Raw genomic sequence first — 17541 nt, forward strand, 5'->3', positions numbered from 1 at the left:
ACTCTTGAGTAACAATGCTCCATACCTTTAAGGTGTTTTTTATTGTGCATTCTATTTACAGTGCAAAGTGCCTGGAAAACATGTCTGCTTAGTCTGAGTCAGAACCTTGCAATGGCTTCTTTCTGTTTCGCGCCCAACATAACAGCTTGGTAACCCCAAAGCACCTCCCTCTTGTCCTACAGGGTGCCATACGCCTCAACTCAGGCATTGGGGGGAAGGGCCGTCCTTCTGACTGCTCTCCCGCCATTTCCTCCCCAGCTGCCTCCCTCTCTACTCGGTGTTGAGGCTCTTTGACGCTGCTAGAGCCTTGCCCCTCCCTCTCTGCTTCCTGACTCCTGTAATCTGATCCGCTACTGGACTTACTGCTCTGAGAGGAACTCAACCTGATGGGGGGGGCTGTTCCCTATAAGCCCTCCCCCTTACAATTATTATTATTATTATTCAGCCGGAATTTGAATCCAGGAATAAGTCTAGAATCTGTCCTGTGAAAAACTAAGGGGTAAATTTTCACTTTAGTTTTTATGCTTGCCTATGTTTAATCAAAATACATTCTCTCTTTATCCAGAGTGCTCATATGTACGACAACATACGTCTCTTTAAGAACTCTGAAGCGGCAGCCAGAGATTTAATTTTTAAAAAACAAACTTACATGTACTGTACACACACCATACACCATTCATATTTGGTGAGAAGGGTATATATATTTTGTATTGCAGCATATGTACCCAAGTACAAAAGGTAAAGCTATTAATTCCAGCCTATTGTCCGCTTCTTCATGTTTGGGCATTTTTTGCTTCCTTGAAGCCGCCCATTCACAATAACTCTGTGAGGTAGATAAAGTGGTGGGGAGAGAAAAGGGGACAGCACAAATCAAGCCCCTTCTCAGCCATGCCAGAAGATCCACCCAACTCTGCTGGGCTCCACTGACCTCTGCCATGAAGGAAGCTCAACCACCGACAGAGAAGCTCTGTCCGAGAAAAGTGCCCCAGTACACCTTCCCAAGTGGCAGGAAGGAGCTGGCACCAGTATCTGCCCACAGAAAGTTCTTAAGAAGAATGGTTTGGAGCAGAGAAGCTCCTGTGCCTACAATGCTGCTATCACAGGATGCCAGTAGACCTGATCTGGGCCTCTTTTCTGTTCCAGCCTAGGAATTGGCTCAGAAAAGGGGCATTTTTCCTAACCCTGACCTCCTTCTATGACAGGTGCAAGTTCCAAGTCTGTGGATTTATTGCCAGCTACACCACTTCATGCTACCCCTGGTGGCCAGGGTTTAGGATTGTGCCTTGAGTGACCCATCAAAGAACAGTGAGCTCCCCACTCCAGGTGTAGCACCATGGCTCTTTCAGAGGATTGTTGTTGTTTAGTCGTTTAGTCGTGTCCGACTCTTCATGACCCCATGGATCAGGCACTCCTGTCTTCCACTGCCTCCGCAGTTTGGTCAAACTCATGTTGGTAGCTTCAAGAACACTGTCTAGCCATCTTGTCCTCTGTCGTCCCCTTCTCCTTGTGCCCTCCATCTTTCCCAACATCAGGGTCTTTTCCAGGGAGTCTTCTCTTCTCATGAGGTGGCCAAAGTATTGGAGCCTCAGCTTCAGGATCTGTCCTTCCAGTGAGCACTCAGGGCTGATTTCCTTCAGAATGGATAGGTTTGATCTTCTTGCAGTCCATGGGACTCTCAAGAGTCTCCTCCAGCACCAAAATTCAAAAGCATCAATTCTTCGGCGATCAGCCTTCTTTATGGTTCCAGCTCTCACTTCCATACATCACTACTGGGAAAACCATAGCTTTAACTATACGGACCTTTGTTGGCAAGGTGATGTCTCTGCTTTTTAAGATGTCTAGGTTTTTTAGAGGATAGACTGATGGAATTAGTAGCTGGGTCATGAACTGAGGGTTCATTTTATGCTGTCTTCCAAGTCATACGCAACAAAAACGCAACTAGATGTCACTGAATATGCTAAAAAAAAATAAAAAAAATCCTTCCAGCAGCACCTTAGAGACCAACTAAGTTTGAGCTTTCGTGTGCATGCACACTTCTTCAGATACACTGAAACAGAAGTCACCAGACGCTTATACATAGTGAGAAGGTGGGGAGGGGTATTGCCCAGAAGGGTGGTGGGAATGGGTGGTTGACTGACTGATAGCTGTTGACGACTGTTAATGACTGCAATTGGTCTCGCAGGAAAAGGCAAGGGGTGAGATGGCTAAAGATAGCTTTATCATGTATAATGAGACAAGAATCCAATATCTTTATTCAGACCAGGTCTTTCCGTGTTTTTAAGCTTGGTAATAAGTTGCAGTTCAGCTGAATATGCTGCGTGACTAATGGTTTATGGTGCTTTATTTCTTGCAGGTTGCTTTGTTGCCAAATAATGCTGCTGACCTTAGCAAACCAATCACAGGGGAAAAAGTACTTGCATCCAATACATTAATACCCGGTCCTCCTGGACAGCCAGGTGACCAGGGTCCTCCAGGTAAAGCAATAAAGTAGTTAAACTAATTTTTATGTTTATCATATTTGTGTACTACCATACGTACAAGGAGCTTAGACCAGGAACAACCATGCATCCACACACACACACACACACACACACACACACACACACACACATGGTATAGATATATATATATACATACACACACACACACACATAGTCTCAAAGCATGCCTTGTTCCATCTGGTTTATCCCATCTCAGGAGCTGTCCAAGGTGCTGCAAGCTTGATTCTTCCACACCTCCTCTCCTAACTGAAAATATTCCATTCCCAAGCTATATACAGTATTTGTTTAGTGATTAGTGAATCTCTGGACTGGGAACTGAGAATTGAGAAAGGTTTCTCAACTTTCCTTGCCAAGCTCAACCTGTCAGATCTCACTCTTTGTGCTCTTTATATGTAGTTAGGCAGGAGACACAGAGAGCAACAGTATTTATTCCATTTATTGCATTTCTATCCCACCTTCCTTGCAAGCTGGGAATCAAGGCAGCTTGCAACATTTTAAAAACATCATTGTGAAATACAAAGTAATAAGAGCACATTCAGAACCAGCATTAAAGTGCTACTATTAATACCATGTAATAAAGCACAACATCATTAGATAGTGTGGTATAGTGGTTAGAGTGGGTTAGAGTTCATATGAAGCTCAGTGCGTGACCTTGGGCCAGTCACACTCTCCCAGCCTAGCCTACCTCACAGGCTTGTTGTGGGGATTAAATGAGGAAGCAGGGAGAAACACATAAGCCTCCTTGAGCTCCTTGGAGAAAATGCAATCAATCAATCAATCAATCAATCAATAATGTGGTTGTTGTGTGTTTTGTTTTTTGTTAATGTAATTGCATCATAATCTTTGAGCTGAATTGATCTTATTTTGGTCAAGATACAAGGCTGAAGGTGCAAACCTTTGGGCTTCTGGTTAGTCTCCCAGCAATTGAGATACAAGCTAAAGTAGGGGTGCTCCTCCTCCCCGTTGTTAAACCAAGTCAGCCCCCCATTCACCAGCCACATGTATGAACCCACTGGCAGCATTTAACCATCTCCCTTTTATTGCAGGTGCCACAGGTCCGCAAGGGAGCCCTGGATTTCCTGGATCTCCTGGCCCTCCAGGTCAGCCAGGCCCTAGAGGAGCAATGGGGCCTATGGGACCCTCTCCAGACCTGTCCCATATTAAACAGGGCAGAAGGGGCCCCGTGGTCAGTATTGCACCTCCATTCCATAAATGCACTCAGCGTATTGGTTGTGTTATTGCATGCTCATAAGGACTGTGGTTTTGTTTTTCAGGGTCCTCCGGGAGCACCAGGAAGAGATGGAGCAAAGGTGAGCAAGCAATTCTTTCCCCTCTGGCATGCATCTTATGAAATGTTGCTCCCAGTTCCCAACTAATTGGAAGGCAGAAGGAAGGCAGCTGTAAAGCTGGCCTATCCCAAGAAACAACAAGCAGAGCCCCCTTGTGGCTGAGTAGTGTGAGAGTGCCTTGCAAGGCAGCTTCTGTATGAATCGGGCGTACAACATGGCCTGCCTGCTGACATAGATTGTTTTGCTGTTGTTCCTTCCTAACCAGTTTGATGGTCATGTACAGGCTGAATCTCCACCTGATATCCCTGATATCTCCCAAGCTAAGGACAGCTGCAAACCCAAATCCTGGATGGAGCCACAAATCCATCCTATTGAGCATTGCAGTTTATCTTTTATCACAAATCAGGGCCATATCTCCTTAGATATGTCTTGAAATTGAAGGTTCCATGCTATCATAATATTGCTCATCTGTTATATTAATTGGAAACATTTTTAGCCTACATCTAGGGTGTAAATGAATCTATTGCATAGCTGTCAATTTCTCCCTTTTTTAAAGGAAAATTCCCTTATGCTGAATAGGCTTCCTCGTGAGAAAAGGGAAAACTTGACAGCTATGATCTATTGTTCATTTACTTTATGGTAAATTTGATTGGAACTATTCCCAATACAGATGGCTTTGGCTTTTCAGAGTTTTTCACTGCTCTGGAATCATCATCAAAGCTTGGTTCAATTTGTTGATTTGTATACTTACAACAGATAAAAAAAAATGTGATTGGAAATATGATACTTAACTTTGATATGTAACAAATGGTAAATGAAATCAAGGCTTCACACTTAGTAGTGTGAGAGCCCTACTGAACTCAGTCAGAAATACACCTAGTGAAAGTCCCATTGATCTCAGTAGGATGTTCAAACGCTTAACCTTTGCTTCAAGTCTAACTTTTCAGATCACTTAATGCGTGGTTTGAACGATTATTTAGACTTTTGTTTATTGAATTTGTTTTCTGGCCTTCAACGCAAAGGTTTCCAGGTTGTTAGATAGCAATACAGTATATTAAAAATATACAAATCCATAGTAGGGGTGGGTGGGGGAAACACCAATTTAAAATAAGTATCATCAATGAAACTTCAAAATATTAAAGAAACTAGATTACAATCAAGCAGCAACCCACTTCTCAACCAGTTTCATATGCCTGAGAAAACAAATGCATCTTGATTGACACCCAAATTAATCTGTTCTAATGCTACCATCCTTTATACACTAGCCTATATACACACTGAATTCAATGAGACCAGCTTTTGAGTAGACGTGTGTAGTATAACACAATAAGTGATTTTGCATGGTGAAAGTGAGATGAGGTCTCTACAGAGTCAAAGGGACATTTTGATGCAGGTTGCTTTAGAAGGATGGCATAGGTCTCCAAGTTCTGGTTCCATTTTAATCAATGAAAATTATGTTTGTTTCAGGGTGACAGAGGGGCACCAGGAGAAAAAGGAGCACCGGTAAGTATCCTATCCAATTGCAATGCAATGTTATTTATTTATCCAATTCCAAATGTTTATTTACTTACTACCGGTTGGACTACACCAGGCATCCCCAAACTGCGGCCCTCCAGATGTTTTGGGCTACAACTCCCATGATCCCTAGCTAACAGGACCAGTGGCCGGGGAAGATGGGAATTGTAGTCCAAAACATCTGGAGGGCTGGACTAGACAACCCTCCAACTCTTCAATTCTATGTTACAACATAAAGAGGGGGTATCCAACTAAACAGTTCCACTAGCATAAACCCATTGAACTACACAACATAACTTTCCCTCCCTCTCCTCTCTCTGTGTGCTTCATGTGCTTCTAAATCTGTTGCAGGATTGATCCCAATCTCCCAGATCAAATTTAGGAGGTGCACGGGGAGCAGAAAGCCCAAAGTGTTTGTCCTAGCATAACTGTTTAGCTGGATACCACCCATAACAGCATGAAATGAAGGGCTGCTTCATATATTTCGTTTTCCTACATCACTGTTAAATATACTAATATTAACAGCTACAGTGACCAAAATCTGCACCTCGCAATTGCCCCATCCAGACAAATTCATTGGGCGTGGGAACACTGAAAAACTGACCCCTGCCTTCCAGGGCTGCTGATAATTGTATGGGTGGAATAGTCTCTCCCATACCTGTATCCATAGCTGCCAAGTTTTCCCTTTTCTCGCGAGGAAGCCTATTCAGCATAAGGGAATTTCCCTTAAAAAAGGAAGAACTTGGCAGCTATGCCTGTATCCCTTTGCCCCTCCAACTGCAATCAGTTGGAACAGTCTTCATTTATGCTTTGGAACAGCTCTGAAGCATGGGGCTCCAGACTGAGGACATTGTTTAATGCTTAGCAGTATGAAGGTGTGAGCATCTTTCTGTTTTTCAGTCCCAATAAGTGCCTTCTGTGTCTTCTCTTTAAACAATTGTTGACGTTTCTTTTAATGAAATAAGTGGTGAAGATGTGAATGTCTCGTATCAGACACTCTTAGTTCCTATACAAAGCCAACTCTGTGCCCACAATAGTGAGGGTAACAGAATCTTACACACTGAGCATTTCTCATTTCTTATTTGAAATTTGCATTCAGAAAAGATTCAAGTACAGATTGTTTTTCCAGACTTCACTTTCCATTAGTTTCCTTGCCTCTGTTTTGATAATCTATCCGAAACTGTGGCGTATTGTGGAGTCATTAGGAACATGAGGGACTAGTAACTTAATTGTCACACCTGTAATATTTCTAGGGGCCACCCGGTTCTTTTGACTTCCTGTTACTAATGATGGCCGACATCAGAAATGACATCGCTGAGCTGCAAGAGCAGGTGTTTGGGCACAGGACTCATTCATCGACTGAAGAGTTTCCATTACCTCAGGAATTTACAAACTATCAGGACATAGTGGATCTGGGATCCGGAGAAGATTACAAACAAAGGACTGCATCAAAAGACTCCCGAACGTACAGAGAAGGCAATCATTAAATCGAGCTTGTGACCTGGAAAGAGTAAAACTTTGCAGGGCAGTGGTCCACAAGTCATTTAAGCCAGCGTACTTGCACACATTCCAGTTTAGCCCCATGGAAATGGGCCAATGTACATGATTCACTGAAGTTACCACCTTCCCTTACTTTAGCACTGCAGGCAGGACCAAATTACTTAAGAGCCAACTAGGTGATCAGCACTCAGTGAGAATTATCCATTGTGCAGGTGGAGAACTGCATATCTGCATACGAAAAACCAATACCTGATTGTAGGTAGAAGACATATGTGCTAGAAAGGAACAATCCTTTCTACACTTTTCCTTGACATGCTCTCTTTTGTCTGCATGGAGTTGTTTGTTTCTAAGATAAGGAGCGTTCAAATGTTTGAACTTCTGGTTGCTGCCTGAAGTGCTCCAGCTCAGCGGTTTATGATGGCTACATATTACCTTCCAAAGCAGAGGAAGTGTGCTTCAGAATAGCTATTGCTGCGGAACACAAGTGGAACAGCGCCATAACATCCATGCCCTGCTTGTGGGCATCCCAGACGCATCTGGTCAGCCACTATTTGGAATGGAATGCTGTCCTAAATAGACCTTTGCTCTGATCCAGCTGCTCTCTTAGGTTGTTAACAACAGATGGATCCCATGGGTCTGCTAATAGTGTAACTCGACTCTCGAGAGCAAGGGGCATCAGGAATTTGGCTGCCACCCAGGATTCCCATACTATACTCTGCTCACATCTAGAGGAAGGATTGTGCAAATATAGCTATGAACATCCACCAGTACTGCCTTCCTCCTGTTCCTTTTTCCTTTTATAAGCTGGGCAGGATACTGGTTGACCATGTTTATATGTATATATCTTCCATTTTTCTACATCTCAGAACACATTTCATTCTCCTTTGTCTTCCAGTAGGGAAGCAGCTGCTGTATCTGTGACTTTAAATTGTAGACAGTTTTAAAGGAGCTCAGTTGAAGGAGCAAGTTGGATGGCCCTCCCTTCCTCTCGTTGCACCAAGGATACAGGGTGTGCAAGGCAAGGAATGGGACTTTCTGCATTCATGCAATGGCCTAACATTAGCATAAAAGAGGAAATTTTACATCTGCAACAACGAGTGCTCAAAAGTAGGCAAGGGTCTTCAACTGCACCAGGGTAATTTTCTACAACCGAGTGACCTGTAAGCTACCTTAGGTACTAGTTCTGTGGCTTAAATGATTTGTAGACTGCACTGTTAAAAAGAGTTGTACAATATTTTTAAAATGCACTGATAATGTATAAAGTTTTATATGTTTTATTGTCCAAAGTTTCTCAGTTCCCTTTTTTACAGAGAGGTTTACTGGTAGTAACACAATCCAGCTGTATTATTTGTTAGCCCAAGAACTGGCCCCAGAACTGTCTAAACATTGACTCTATCATAGATTCTGCTTTGGAGCAAAAAATAAAAAAATAAAAACCCTAACACATTGGTAATTCCAAGTGCAGTAGCATAATTTGAAGTCAGAGGTAGCTACAAATGTGTGACATTTCCTTTTTCTTAGCCAAACAGTGAAGTTCGGAAAAGTGGTCGTTAGTGTTATTAGCCAGTTCATAAATTGTACTTCCCAGCCACGAGGCAATGACCCTGAATGATCCCCATTTTAGGTGCAATATAAAATTGCCTGTAATCAAACTTCTAATCCATGTATCTTTGGTAAAATACAAACAGACATGTAGCCTCCTTCCATATTCCCTTGGCTGCAACTTGTATGCAATGCCAATTTAGTGCTGATGGGGAAAAGATTATGGCTGGTCCATGGTCGAAAATGAATATACTGAATATATTCCCTACTTAAATCTAAGTCCTGATTTGAGGGCTGCAATGCTCAACGGCTTTCACATCACTAGTGGTACTTCAGAAAAGGTCATGAATCTAGTTCAGTTTGCTTGATGGCTTTTTTTCTTAAAAGCATGTGCAATGGGCCAATTGGATTGGCTCCTTGGATTTTTAGTAAGGGGTGGTGGAGAATTAAGGCATGAAAGCAGAATAGCAAGAAGAGGCAGTATGGGCATGATCCAGCAGGCCTTAAGTCCCATTGCTTTCAGTGGGAGTGAGCCAAGTGCAGGCTTTGACTGACTCGCGCCCATTCTTATTTTATGAAAAGAAAAGTATAATCAAACCATTCACAACATTTAGTGTAATAAGAATATTCTGTGTTGCCAAAAGATGGTTTTGTTTTGCTTTTTGCTTTTTAAAGGCTTAATGTGTCTACAGAAAAAAATACTAGTTCCCTAGAACGTGTTTTTAAATTCCAAAAGATTCTATGTATTGCTGATTAAGCATCATTATTAAAAAATAGTTCCATTAATTTCAGTAGAAAGGCGGCCTGATCCTGTGCATGTTTACATAGTAGCAAGAGCCACTGAGTTCAAGGGGACTTACTCTTAGCTAAAAGTGCATACGATTTGCACATATGCCAGCTTAGCCCTTTGATGTGTATGCTTCTGCAGTAGAATCATAGAGTTGGAAGAGACCACAAGGGCCATCCAGTCCAACCCCCTGCCAAGCAGGAAAGTAGTTAGCAGTAACCAAAAATTAGCTGAGATGCAGACATTGAAAAGTTTTTGCTAAAGATTTCCTAATTGGCATGAACAAATACGCAGAAGAAAGGAAGAAATAATATTCTATAACCTCTGAGTAATCCCTCGAGATCTCAACGCAATCCCTGTCTGAGACTGTCTGTAACAGTGCAGACAGTTCACTAGGGATTTCCCCCATGCATGCCTCACAGTAATGAGTGGATCTGGGGCAAACTCATTCTCAGTAGATTTGTGGCCAATCTCTCTTTGAGATCATATTTCACAGTAAACGAGCGGAAGCAACTGGAGGTTAACAACATGACCCATAATTTTATTACTCTCCTCCCTTTTTTGTAATAATAATAAAAGACACGGAGCTTTGTCACATTTAGAAAGCTATGCAACACACAATTATTTATGATGATTATATGAAGTACTAGAGAGTATAAAAAGTGGCTGTGATTATGCAATGTATTTGCAATTAAAGAAGGATATTTTTTCTTATTTTGGTATTGACTCTCTTGTATCTTTTCCAACTTCTTTTTGAAATGGTGTTTACGAAGAGAGGCCAACAGAGACAAACACTGCACATTGCTGGAGGGCAGTGAGTGTGACAGGCTGGCATATATCAGCTATTTTCTCATGCAGGTGCTACAGCTTTTACTGGCTGGCTATACAAAGTGGGGAGGGGGAATGTCCTTCAACGAAATCCTCAGGCCATAATTATGTTAGGTGTAGTTTGGCTGTAAAGCAAATACAAAAGTATGTCATTTTTGTGGATGTTGTGGCCAATGACAAACCACAGTTGATGGGCACCTAATACCCAAGTTGGTACCCTTCTGGACCACAACACCCGGCTTCCCTCACCATTGGCTATGCTGGAATCCAACAACATCTGGAGAGCAGCTGCTTGGGAAATGCTGCTTCAGAAAGCCAGCACTCAGGTTCCCTAGATCAAGAGTGGGGCTCTGTAGATGAAATGCCAGGTTTACAAAGGGAGGGGTGGGCTTGTTTCTTGGAGATAACTGCTTGGTTCTGTGGGGAAATGCAAAGCACACACCAGTGCCCCACACCAAACTGGATGGACTGGTCCACAAGTTTCAGGCTCCATCAGGGGAGAATACAATTTGTTACGCCTTGCAGAGCTCAGGGAGGTGCACCTCTGTCTAAAGTCCCTGGAAAAACAGAGGCTCTCTCTCCACTCACTCCTGCCTTCCATAATGCTGGGTGAGGCATTAGCTCTATAATAGCAATCTCAATGGCTTGCACCTATGGGGAATCTGCACTCAGTTGCATGATCATTCACCAGTTTGGCTTGGGATAAGTAGGACTGGGCTCAGGGTGGGTTGATCTAAACCAGGCACCCCCAAACTGCGGCCCTCCAGATGTTTTGGCCTACAACTCCCATGATCCCTAGCTAACAGGACCAGTGGTTGGGGAAGATGGGAATTGTAGTCCAAAACATTTGGAGGGCCGAAGTTTGGGGATGCCTGATCTAAACCAATGATGAAAATTTGCAAGGGGAGGAGCATTGATTTGAATGGGGGGGGGCCTCCAGCCTAAGTAGTCCAGGCACATCTCCTTATTTGGCCCATGGGGCTGTTCCCTTCCCTGCTCCACACCAAATGTACATGTGCATTTATTTATTATTACATTCATATCACATTTTAGCCTTACGCTCACAATGACCCTGAGAGGCAGTGACTGGCCTGAGGTCACCCTGTGAGCGTCATGGCTGAGTGGGGATTTGAAGCATGGTATCCCAGATCCTAGGCCAACACTTAAACCACTACATTGCACAGGCTCTTATACATGTGGGGGCAGAAGCAGACATGGCCACATAAAAACTACCAGGAGCTTAAAAGTGAACTCCCAATTTTTCTTTTGCAAGTGGGCCAAAAGGTAACCCTACTGGCATCAACTGCACATGGGAGTTCCCCAATGGCAAGGCCTAAGTGAAGCCAAAGGGGGTGGGGCGGGGCGTGTTTGCTCCATTTTGAAACCAGATTTTCCTCTCTGGAAGAAAGTTCTGCTTCGGGAGCAAGCCAGTTGACTCTGGGAGCTCTCCTTCAAAGGAGCTTGCTCTGTGTGCGTGAAGCACAATGGAGCTCCCCGCCGCCCGCCCCTGTAATGCGTTTAGCAGTTGCCCAGGGTGACCTCCTCACATTAGAAGTGCAACATTAAAGGATAGTAGTCTTAGAGGAAAAGTGATCTTTGTATATGTCAAATCTGATTCTTGCCATATTTAATTCTTCCAGAAAGAAAGGCAGGATAAAAAAATATTTTAAAGCAAATCAATCCAATATGGAGCATTTATTTCCTCTTCCCCCTCTCCACTTCTGGGCACCACAGCTATAAAGAAAGATTTATAGGAGAGCAACAACATTAACAAAGGGAAGTGGGTCTGTAAGCCTACAGGAAAATAGAAGGACAGGCATGTTACAATTATGTAATACAATGGTACCTCAGTTTTCGAACATCTCCATTGACGAATGTTTTGGTTTTTGAATGCTGTAAACCCTGAAGTAAATGCTTCCATTTTTGAATATGCCTCAGAAGTGAATGGCTTCCACTGAGTGTACAGTATATGTTATTTTTCTCCATTTTCTCTATTAAATTTGCAGACCGCCCTTTGCACCTCGGTTTTCAAACCTTGCAGAACTCAAACGGTCTTCTGGAACGGATTATGTTCAAAAACCGAGGTACCACTGTATTTGAAAGGATGTCATAAGAGGGACAGGAAGTGTTCACTTTGGCCATGAAGGTTAGAACATAGATAGTGGTAACATCACAAGGATTTCTGCTTACACAATGTAACTTTCCTCCTCACACATATGCCCCATGACATCCCCAAATCTGCTTCAGAGATGGCTTAAGCGGACACTTCGAGGATGGAGAGGGGGAAATGCAGAAATCCTTGGGCTGGTGAAGCAAGTCACTTGGTGCTACTTTGAAATAAAACCCAGAGTTGAACATGGGGACTAGGAGAATTCCTTCCATTGACAAGTCACAGGCATGGAGATGGAGGGAGACTATGCCTTGATTAGGTAAAGGACACTAATCAAATAGGACCAGGCCTATAATGGGGTGGGCATGTTACCAATTTTAAGCTGAACTGTAAAGAAAAACACTGCCCCCAGAAAGTTGTGGGATTCCTTTCAAGAAAAGCATAGAGCATGCTTCTGACCCAGCAAGCTGAATGTGCCCGCTCCACCTGCCATAAATTAAAAGCCTTCCTATAACCATTGCTGCATATATAGTCCCATAAAGCAAAACGTTTCTACTGGTGGCCTGCCATTGGACAGCTATTGGACTGTATTTGGCTTAGCAGCTCCACAGGCATGATTTACCTTAAAGTAGATTGCAGCCTCTCTAGGGGGCACAATATCCCATACCTGGACCATAATCTGGCTATTTTATGAAAAAAAATTGTCTAATGTAGAGCAGGAGAGTTCCCAGTGAGGAAGATGGACCGCATGACTCCTTAAACATTTTGGTTAGCGATATCCAAAGAGAAACAGTCAGTGCTTAGAAATGTTGTGACTGCAGGACTGAGAATGTTTGACTTGTCCCTGTGCCCACCACCCAGGCACAGTTTTTGTCCTCCTTCAGTAATTCCTTTTGATAAGAAGAGCAGCTGAGAGCCTTTTGTTCTGAGTGGACCATTCTGCTACTAGACCTATTCCATCAAATCCAATGACTCTTCATTTTGGAAAGCCCAGAGCATCATTGCTAACAACAATCCCAGGAGAGGCAGTGCTTCATTCTAGTGCATGGTGGTCGATGAGACAGCAGATTGCATTGCTCATCGTGGTAAGTCAAAGGCCTGTAGAGCAGATGTTCTGGGCCACTCTGAGAATTCCTTTTGTTGTTGTGAGTTGTATACCTGGTTAACTCGACCTGCCTCGAATCATTCTCCGCCGCAACTGAAAATAACAATGTTTTTGCTTAGTAACAATACACAGAACTGAGCCAATTTCTTTTTGTTTTGTGAACCTTGGAGGGGAAATGAGTTTGTCCTGTTCAGAGGGACATTTAGTAGCAGTATTGTAGACAACATAGTCAAACTATTGGTAAATTGGTTATAACGTTCCACCGAGTGGTGCAGGGAATATTTACCGGTACTACTTGCTTGCTTCCTCAAGGGTTTGTTTTTGTTTGTTTGTTTGTATCAGATATAATTGTTTCACTAAGAGGTTCCATCCTTACCGCAATGAGGGACGATCTGGCAAATGGCCATGCGCTGTCACCTTACATTGCCCTCTGATGAAAACAGATTCCACCTTTTCACAAGCACTGAAACTGTCATGTGCCACATGACACGACCCATATGCGTTCCAAGTTGTGACGGAGAGAAGCATGTGTTGGTGATTTGCCTTTTGAAAGCAGTGCTGAGGTTGCACACAGCGAATTAGATCTAGGTTATTTAAAAAGCAAACAACAGATGGAAATCATTTCGCAAAGAAAATGGCTTCTTCTCCTTTGCTTTCCAAGCCATGTGAAAACTCTTTGCAGATTTCTGCCGCAATTGATTAGCTTTCAGACTGTCAGAGACTTTTTTGTCCCAAGGTTACCGCCAAATATTTGGCTCCAAAAAATCCTGGAGGCATCCTTTTGTTCAGCTCTTGCCTTTGGCTCCAGACTTCCACTACCTGACGCCCTCCACAGGTTTCACTCATTCATAAGATTTCTTGCCTACCCTTCACAGTCCCATCTCAGGATAGGTTACAACCATATAGTAGAAAATTATAATAAAAAAAGATAAAACCATTGGAATTCTAAAATGAGTAAAACCATTCCAACAGAGCAGTATAGAGTCAATAAAAGAGATGGGTCGTCGGAAACTGCTTTATTCCTATTCAGACCGTTGGGTCCATCTAGTTCAGCACTATCTACAATGACTAGCAGTGGATCTCCTGGGTTTCCAATTCCCCCATCCCTACCTGGAGATGCTGGGGACTGAACCTAGGACCTTCTGAATGCAAGGCGTTGCTCTGCAACAAAATCCTTCCCCAGTGTCAAGCTGCAGGGACCCAGCTTCCTCTCCCCCCTCCCCTTGGCAGTAGATATGCAGAACAAAGAGAAAGGAGTCTCCTACCAGTTAGAGATTTTAATGATCACAGCAAGAGAACAAATAATCCATTCCTCAGAATGAAGTGGCTCCCAATTAAGGGTTCCACCCACTTCCTCCCTAATTCCCCCTCGTCACTTCTGCATCTTGCAACTTGATCTCTCAACCACTATGCTTTCTATGATGCCACCTTAGCTGCTCTCCTTGACCTTGGGCTGAGCAGATGGATGCTTTCCAGCAACTTTGCGTCTGTTAACTCATTCTCTCCCAGTTGTTCTTCTCCTAGCTGTTCACCACTCATTTCTTCCCAGCTTCTGTCTATGTCCATCTGCAAACCACTGTTCCAAATCTATACTGTCCCACTGCTCCTGGGAAGATCCAGGATCCTGATCAGAAACAGGGGGAAGGGAAGGCTCCCACCATTCCTCCTCGGTGTCGCCCTCCTCCACACGGTCCCTGACACCCAGGCTGTTACTTATAAGAAACAAAACAAAAAAATTCCTTCAGTAGCACCTTAAAGACCAACTAAGTTTTTATTTTGGTATGAGCTTTCGTGTGCATGCACACTTCTTCAGATACACTGGAAACGGAAGTGTCAGACCCTTATATATACAGAGGGTGGTGGGGGTGGGTGGGAATGGGTGATGGGCTGATGGGAGTGGTAAACCTGTGGATGGCTGTTAACGGCTGCTGATGGCTGCAATTAGTCCGGGGGGGGGGAGGGCTGAGGCGCTAAAGGAAGCTTGGTCATACATAATGAGATAAGAATCCAATGTCTCTATTCATCCCAGGTGGCTCCATGGTTTTAAGCTTGGTAATTAGTTCCAAGTCAGCAACTCCAGCCCATCACCCATTCCCACCCACCCCCACCACCCTCTGTATATATATAAGGGTCTGACACTTCCGTTTCCAGTGTATCTGAAGAAGTGTGCATGCACACGAAAGCTCATACCAAAATAAAAACTTAGTTGGTCTTTAAGGTGCTACTGAAGGAATTTTTTTATTTTGCTTCGACTCAGACCAACACGGCTACCTACCTGTACTTATAAGAAAGTTATGCCCATGGCACTGGGAAGTCCCTCAGGGGTATTGACAGAAATATATAAGAAATGTCTTAACAACAAAAGGAAATCTTCAGGCATGTGGTGTCCACAAAAATGTTTGTTCACAAGGAACCCCATGTCCCACCCCATCCCAGTAAGAATGCCAAGACATAGGAGGACTAACAAGCAAGCAATTTTCAGTGGTGGAGAGGAGGAGCAGGTCCAGCGGGGTCTGGTCACTGATGCCATTCCTGAAAGGAAGACTTCCAGGAAGAAGGTTATTATTAAAATCTGGATTAAGAACATACTGATAGCCTGACTTCTGCGTCTCCACTGTAAAAATTGTACCAACCCATCACACACATACACCCAATATTAAGAGATTGCTTGCAATTAAATTTATTTCCAGCAGATTACGGCACAGAATGTGTAACGCATTATCGGCTTAACACTTAAACTGCTCAGCCTTTGGCACACAAAGCAAACAGCTTGACTGATGCACTATGTCTGGGCACCATCCAGCCATTGTTAAGTCCCATAGAAACAAAATAAATATATATATTCTTCCAGTAGCACCTTAGAGACCAACTAAGTTTGTCATTGGTATGAGCTTTTGTCTGCATGCACACTTCTTCAGATACACTGAAACAGAAGTCTCCAGATCCTTATATATAGTGTGAGGGTGGGGAGGGTTATTCTCAGGAGGGTGGTTTGGAATGGGTGTTTGACTGATAGGTGTGGAAACTTGTTGATGACTGTTAACGACTGCAATTTATCTTACAGGAAAAAGCAAGGGGTGAGATGGCTAAAGATCATGTATAATGAAATAAGAATCCAATGTCTTTGTTCAGGCCAGGTCTTTCCATGGTTCCAAGTCTGGTAATGAACTGCAGTTCAGCAACTTCTCTTTCCAGTCTATTTCTGAAATTCTACTTTGCGATCTTGTATAGAATGTCCTGGGAGATTGAAGTGTTCTCCTACTGGTTTCTCTGTCTTGTGGTTCCTGATGTCAGATTTATGTCCATTTATCCTTTGGCGTAGGGTTTGGCCTGTTTGTCCAATATAGAGAGCTGAAGGTCATTGCTGGCATTTGATGGCATACACAATGTTAGAAGACGAGCAATTAAATAGTCCTGAGATGGTATGTTTGATGTTGTGGGGGCCAGTAATGGTGTTGTCCAAGTGTATGTGGCAGCAAAGTTGGCATCTGGGTTTATTGCAGGCTCTGGTACCAGTGTCCATGTTAAGATTGGGTGGCTGTCTGTAGGCAATGAAAGGTCTTCCTCCTTTGGAAGTCTTAAACAACTTAAGACCTCATTTGGAAGTCTAAAACAGCAGGAAACCCACCATCCTCCAGAGAATAACCCTCCCCACCCTCACACTATATATAAGGATCTGGAGACTTCTGTTTCAGTGTATCTGAAGAAATGTGCATGCACACGAAAGCTCATACCAATGACAAACTTAGTTGGTCTCTAAGGTGCTACTGGGAGAATTTTTTATTTTATTTTGTTTCAACCCTGATATTAGTAATTGTAAGCTGCCTCAAACATTTTTCGTGAAAAAGGCAGAACTAGAAATATTATAAATAAATGTTTTGGGCAGTGCTCAAGAAAGTTTTACTCAGGGTAGACCTGCTGGAATTAATGGACCTAACTTAATCCCATTCATTAACTTGGTAAACTCACGACAAAATTATTTACACCTGTGACTCTCCAATGATGAACTCAAGAGTCGATTGCAAGAGAAAATTCCCCCTTGAAAAGTCCTGTGGTCAGCCAACATTGACACCTCCATGTGTCACAGAAAACCTTCAAAAAGAATCTCAGGAGTGCCAAGGTTACATCACACACAGCAGTCCTTAACAGCGGGTGTGGGTAGAAACGCTGCATTTCAGATTCTAACCCGAATCACATGGCGCATTTGTCGGCGATGGAATGTGACCCTGGGAAGGAATGCGAAGCAGGCATGGAAAGACCTGTGAGAAAATAGGTGAGTAATATCTAAGATGATTCGTTGCTCTCCTGCTGCTGGCCAATATATATCAAAAGGAAAAGAAACAGCCTTCTAGAGGATATGAAAA

At 43.2% G+C, this 17541-nt stretch overlaps 1 protein-coding gene across 1 annotated transcript in view; it reads left to right on the top strand.

Moving 5' to 3' along the window:
* Window positions 1-10125, top strand: part of CCBE1 (collagen and calcium binding EGF domains 1) — a 139080-nt gene extending 128955 nt beyond the window's left edge. The window contains exons 7-11 of the mRNA XM_035100415.2: window positions 2354-2474; window positions 3548-3687; window positions 3776-3811; window positions 5258-5293; window positions 6559-10125. Of these exons, the coding sequence (XP_034956306.1) occupies window positions 2354-2474; window positions 3548-3687; window positions 3776-3811; window positions 5258-5293; window positions 6559-6792 (567 nt within the window). The 3' untranslated portion in view covers window positions 6793-10125. The remainder of the gene's footprint in view (window positions 1-2353; window positions 2475-3547; window positions 3688-3775; window positions 3812-5257; window positions 5294-6558) is intronic.
* Window positions 10126-17541: the final 7416 nt, after the last annotated feature.

This window comes from Zootoca vivipara, chromosome 11, assembly GCF_963506605.1.
Source record: "Zootoca vivipara chromosome 11, rZooViv1.1, whole genome shotgun sequence".
NCBI classification, from domain to species: Eukaryota; Metazoa; Chordata; class Lepidosauria; order Squamata; family Lacertidae; genus Zootoca; species Zootoca vivipara.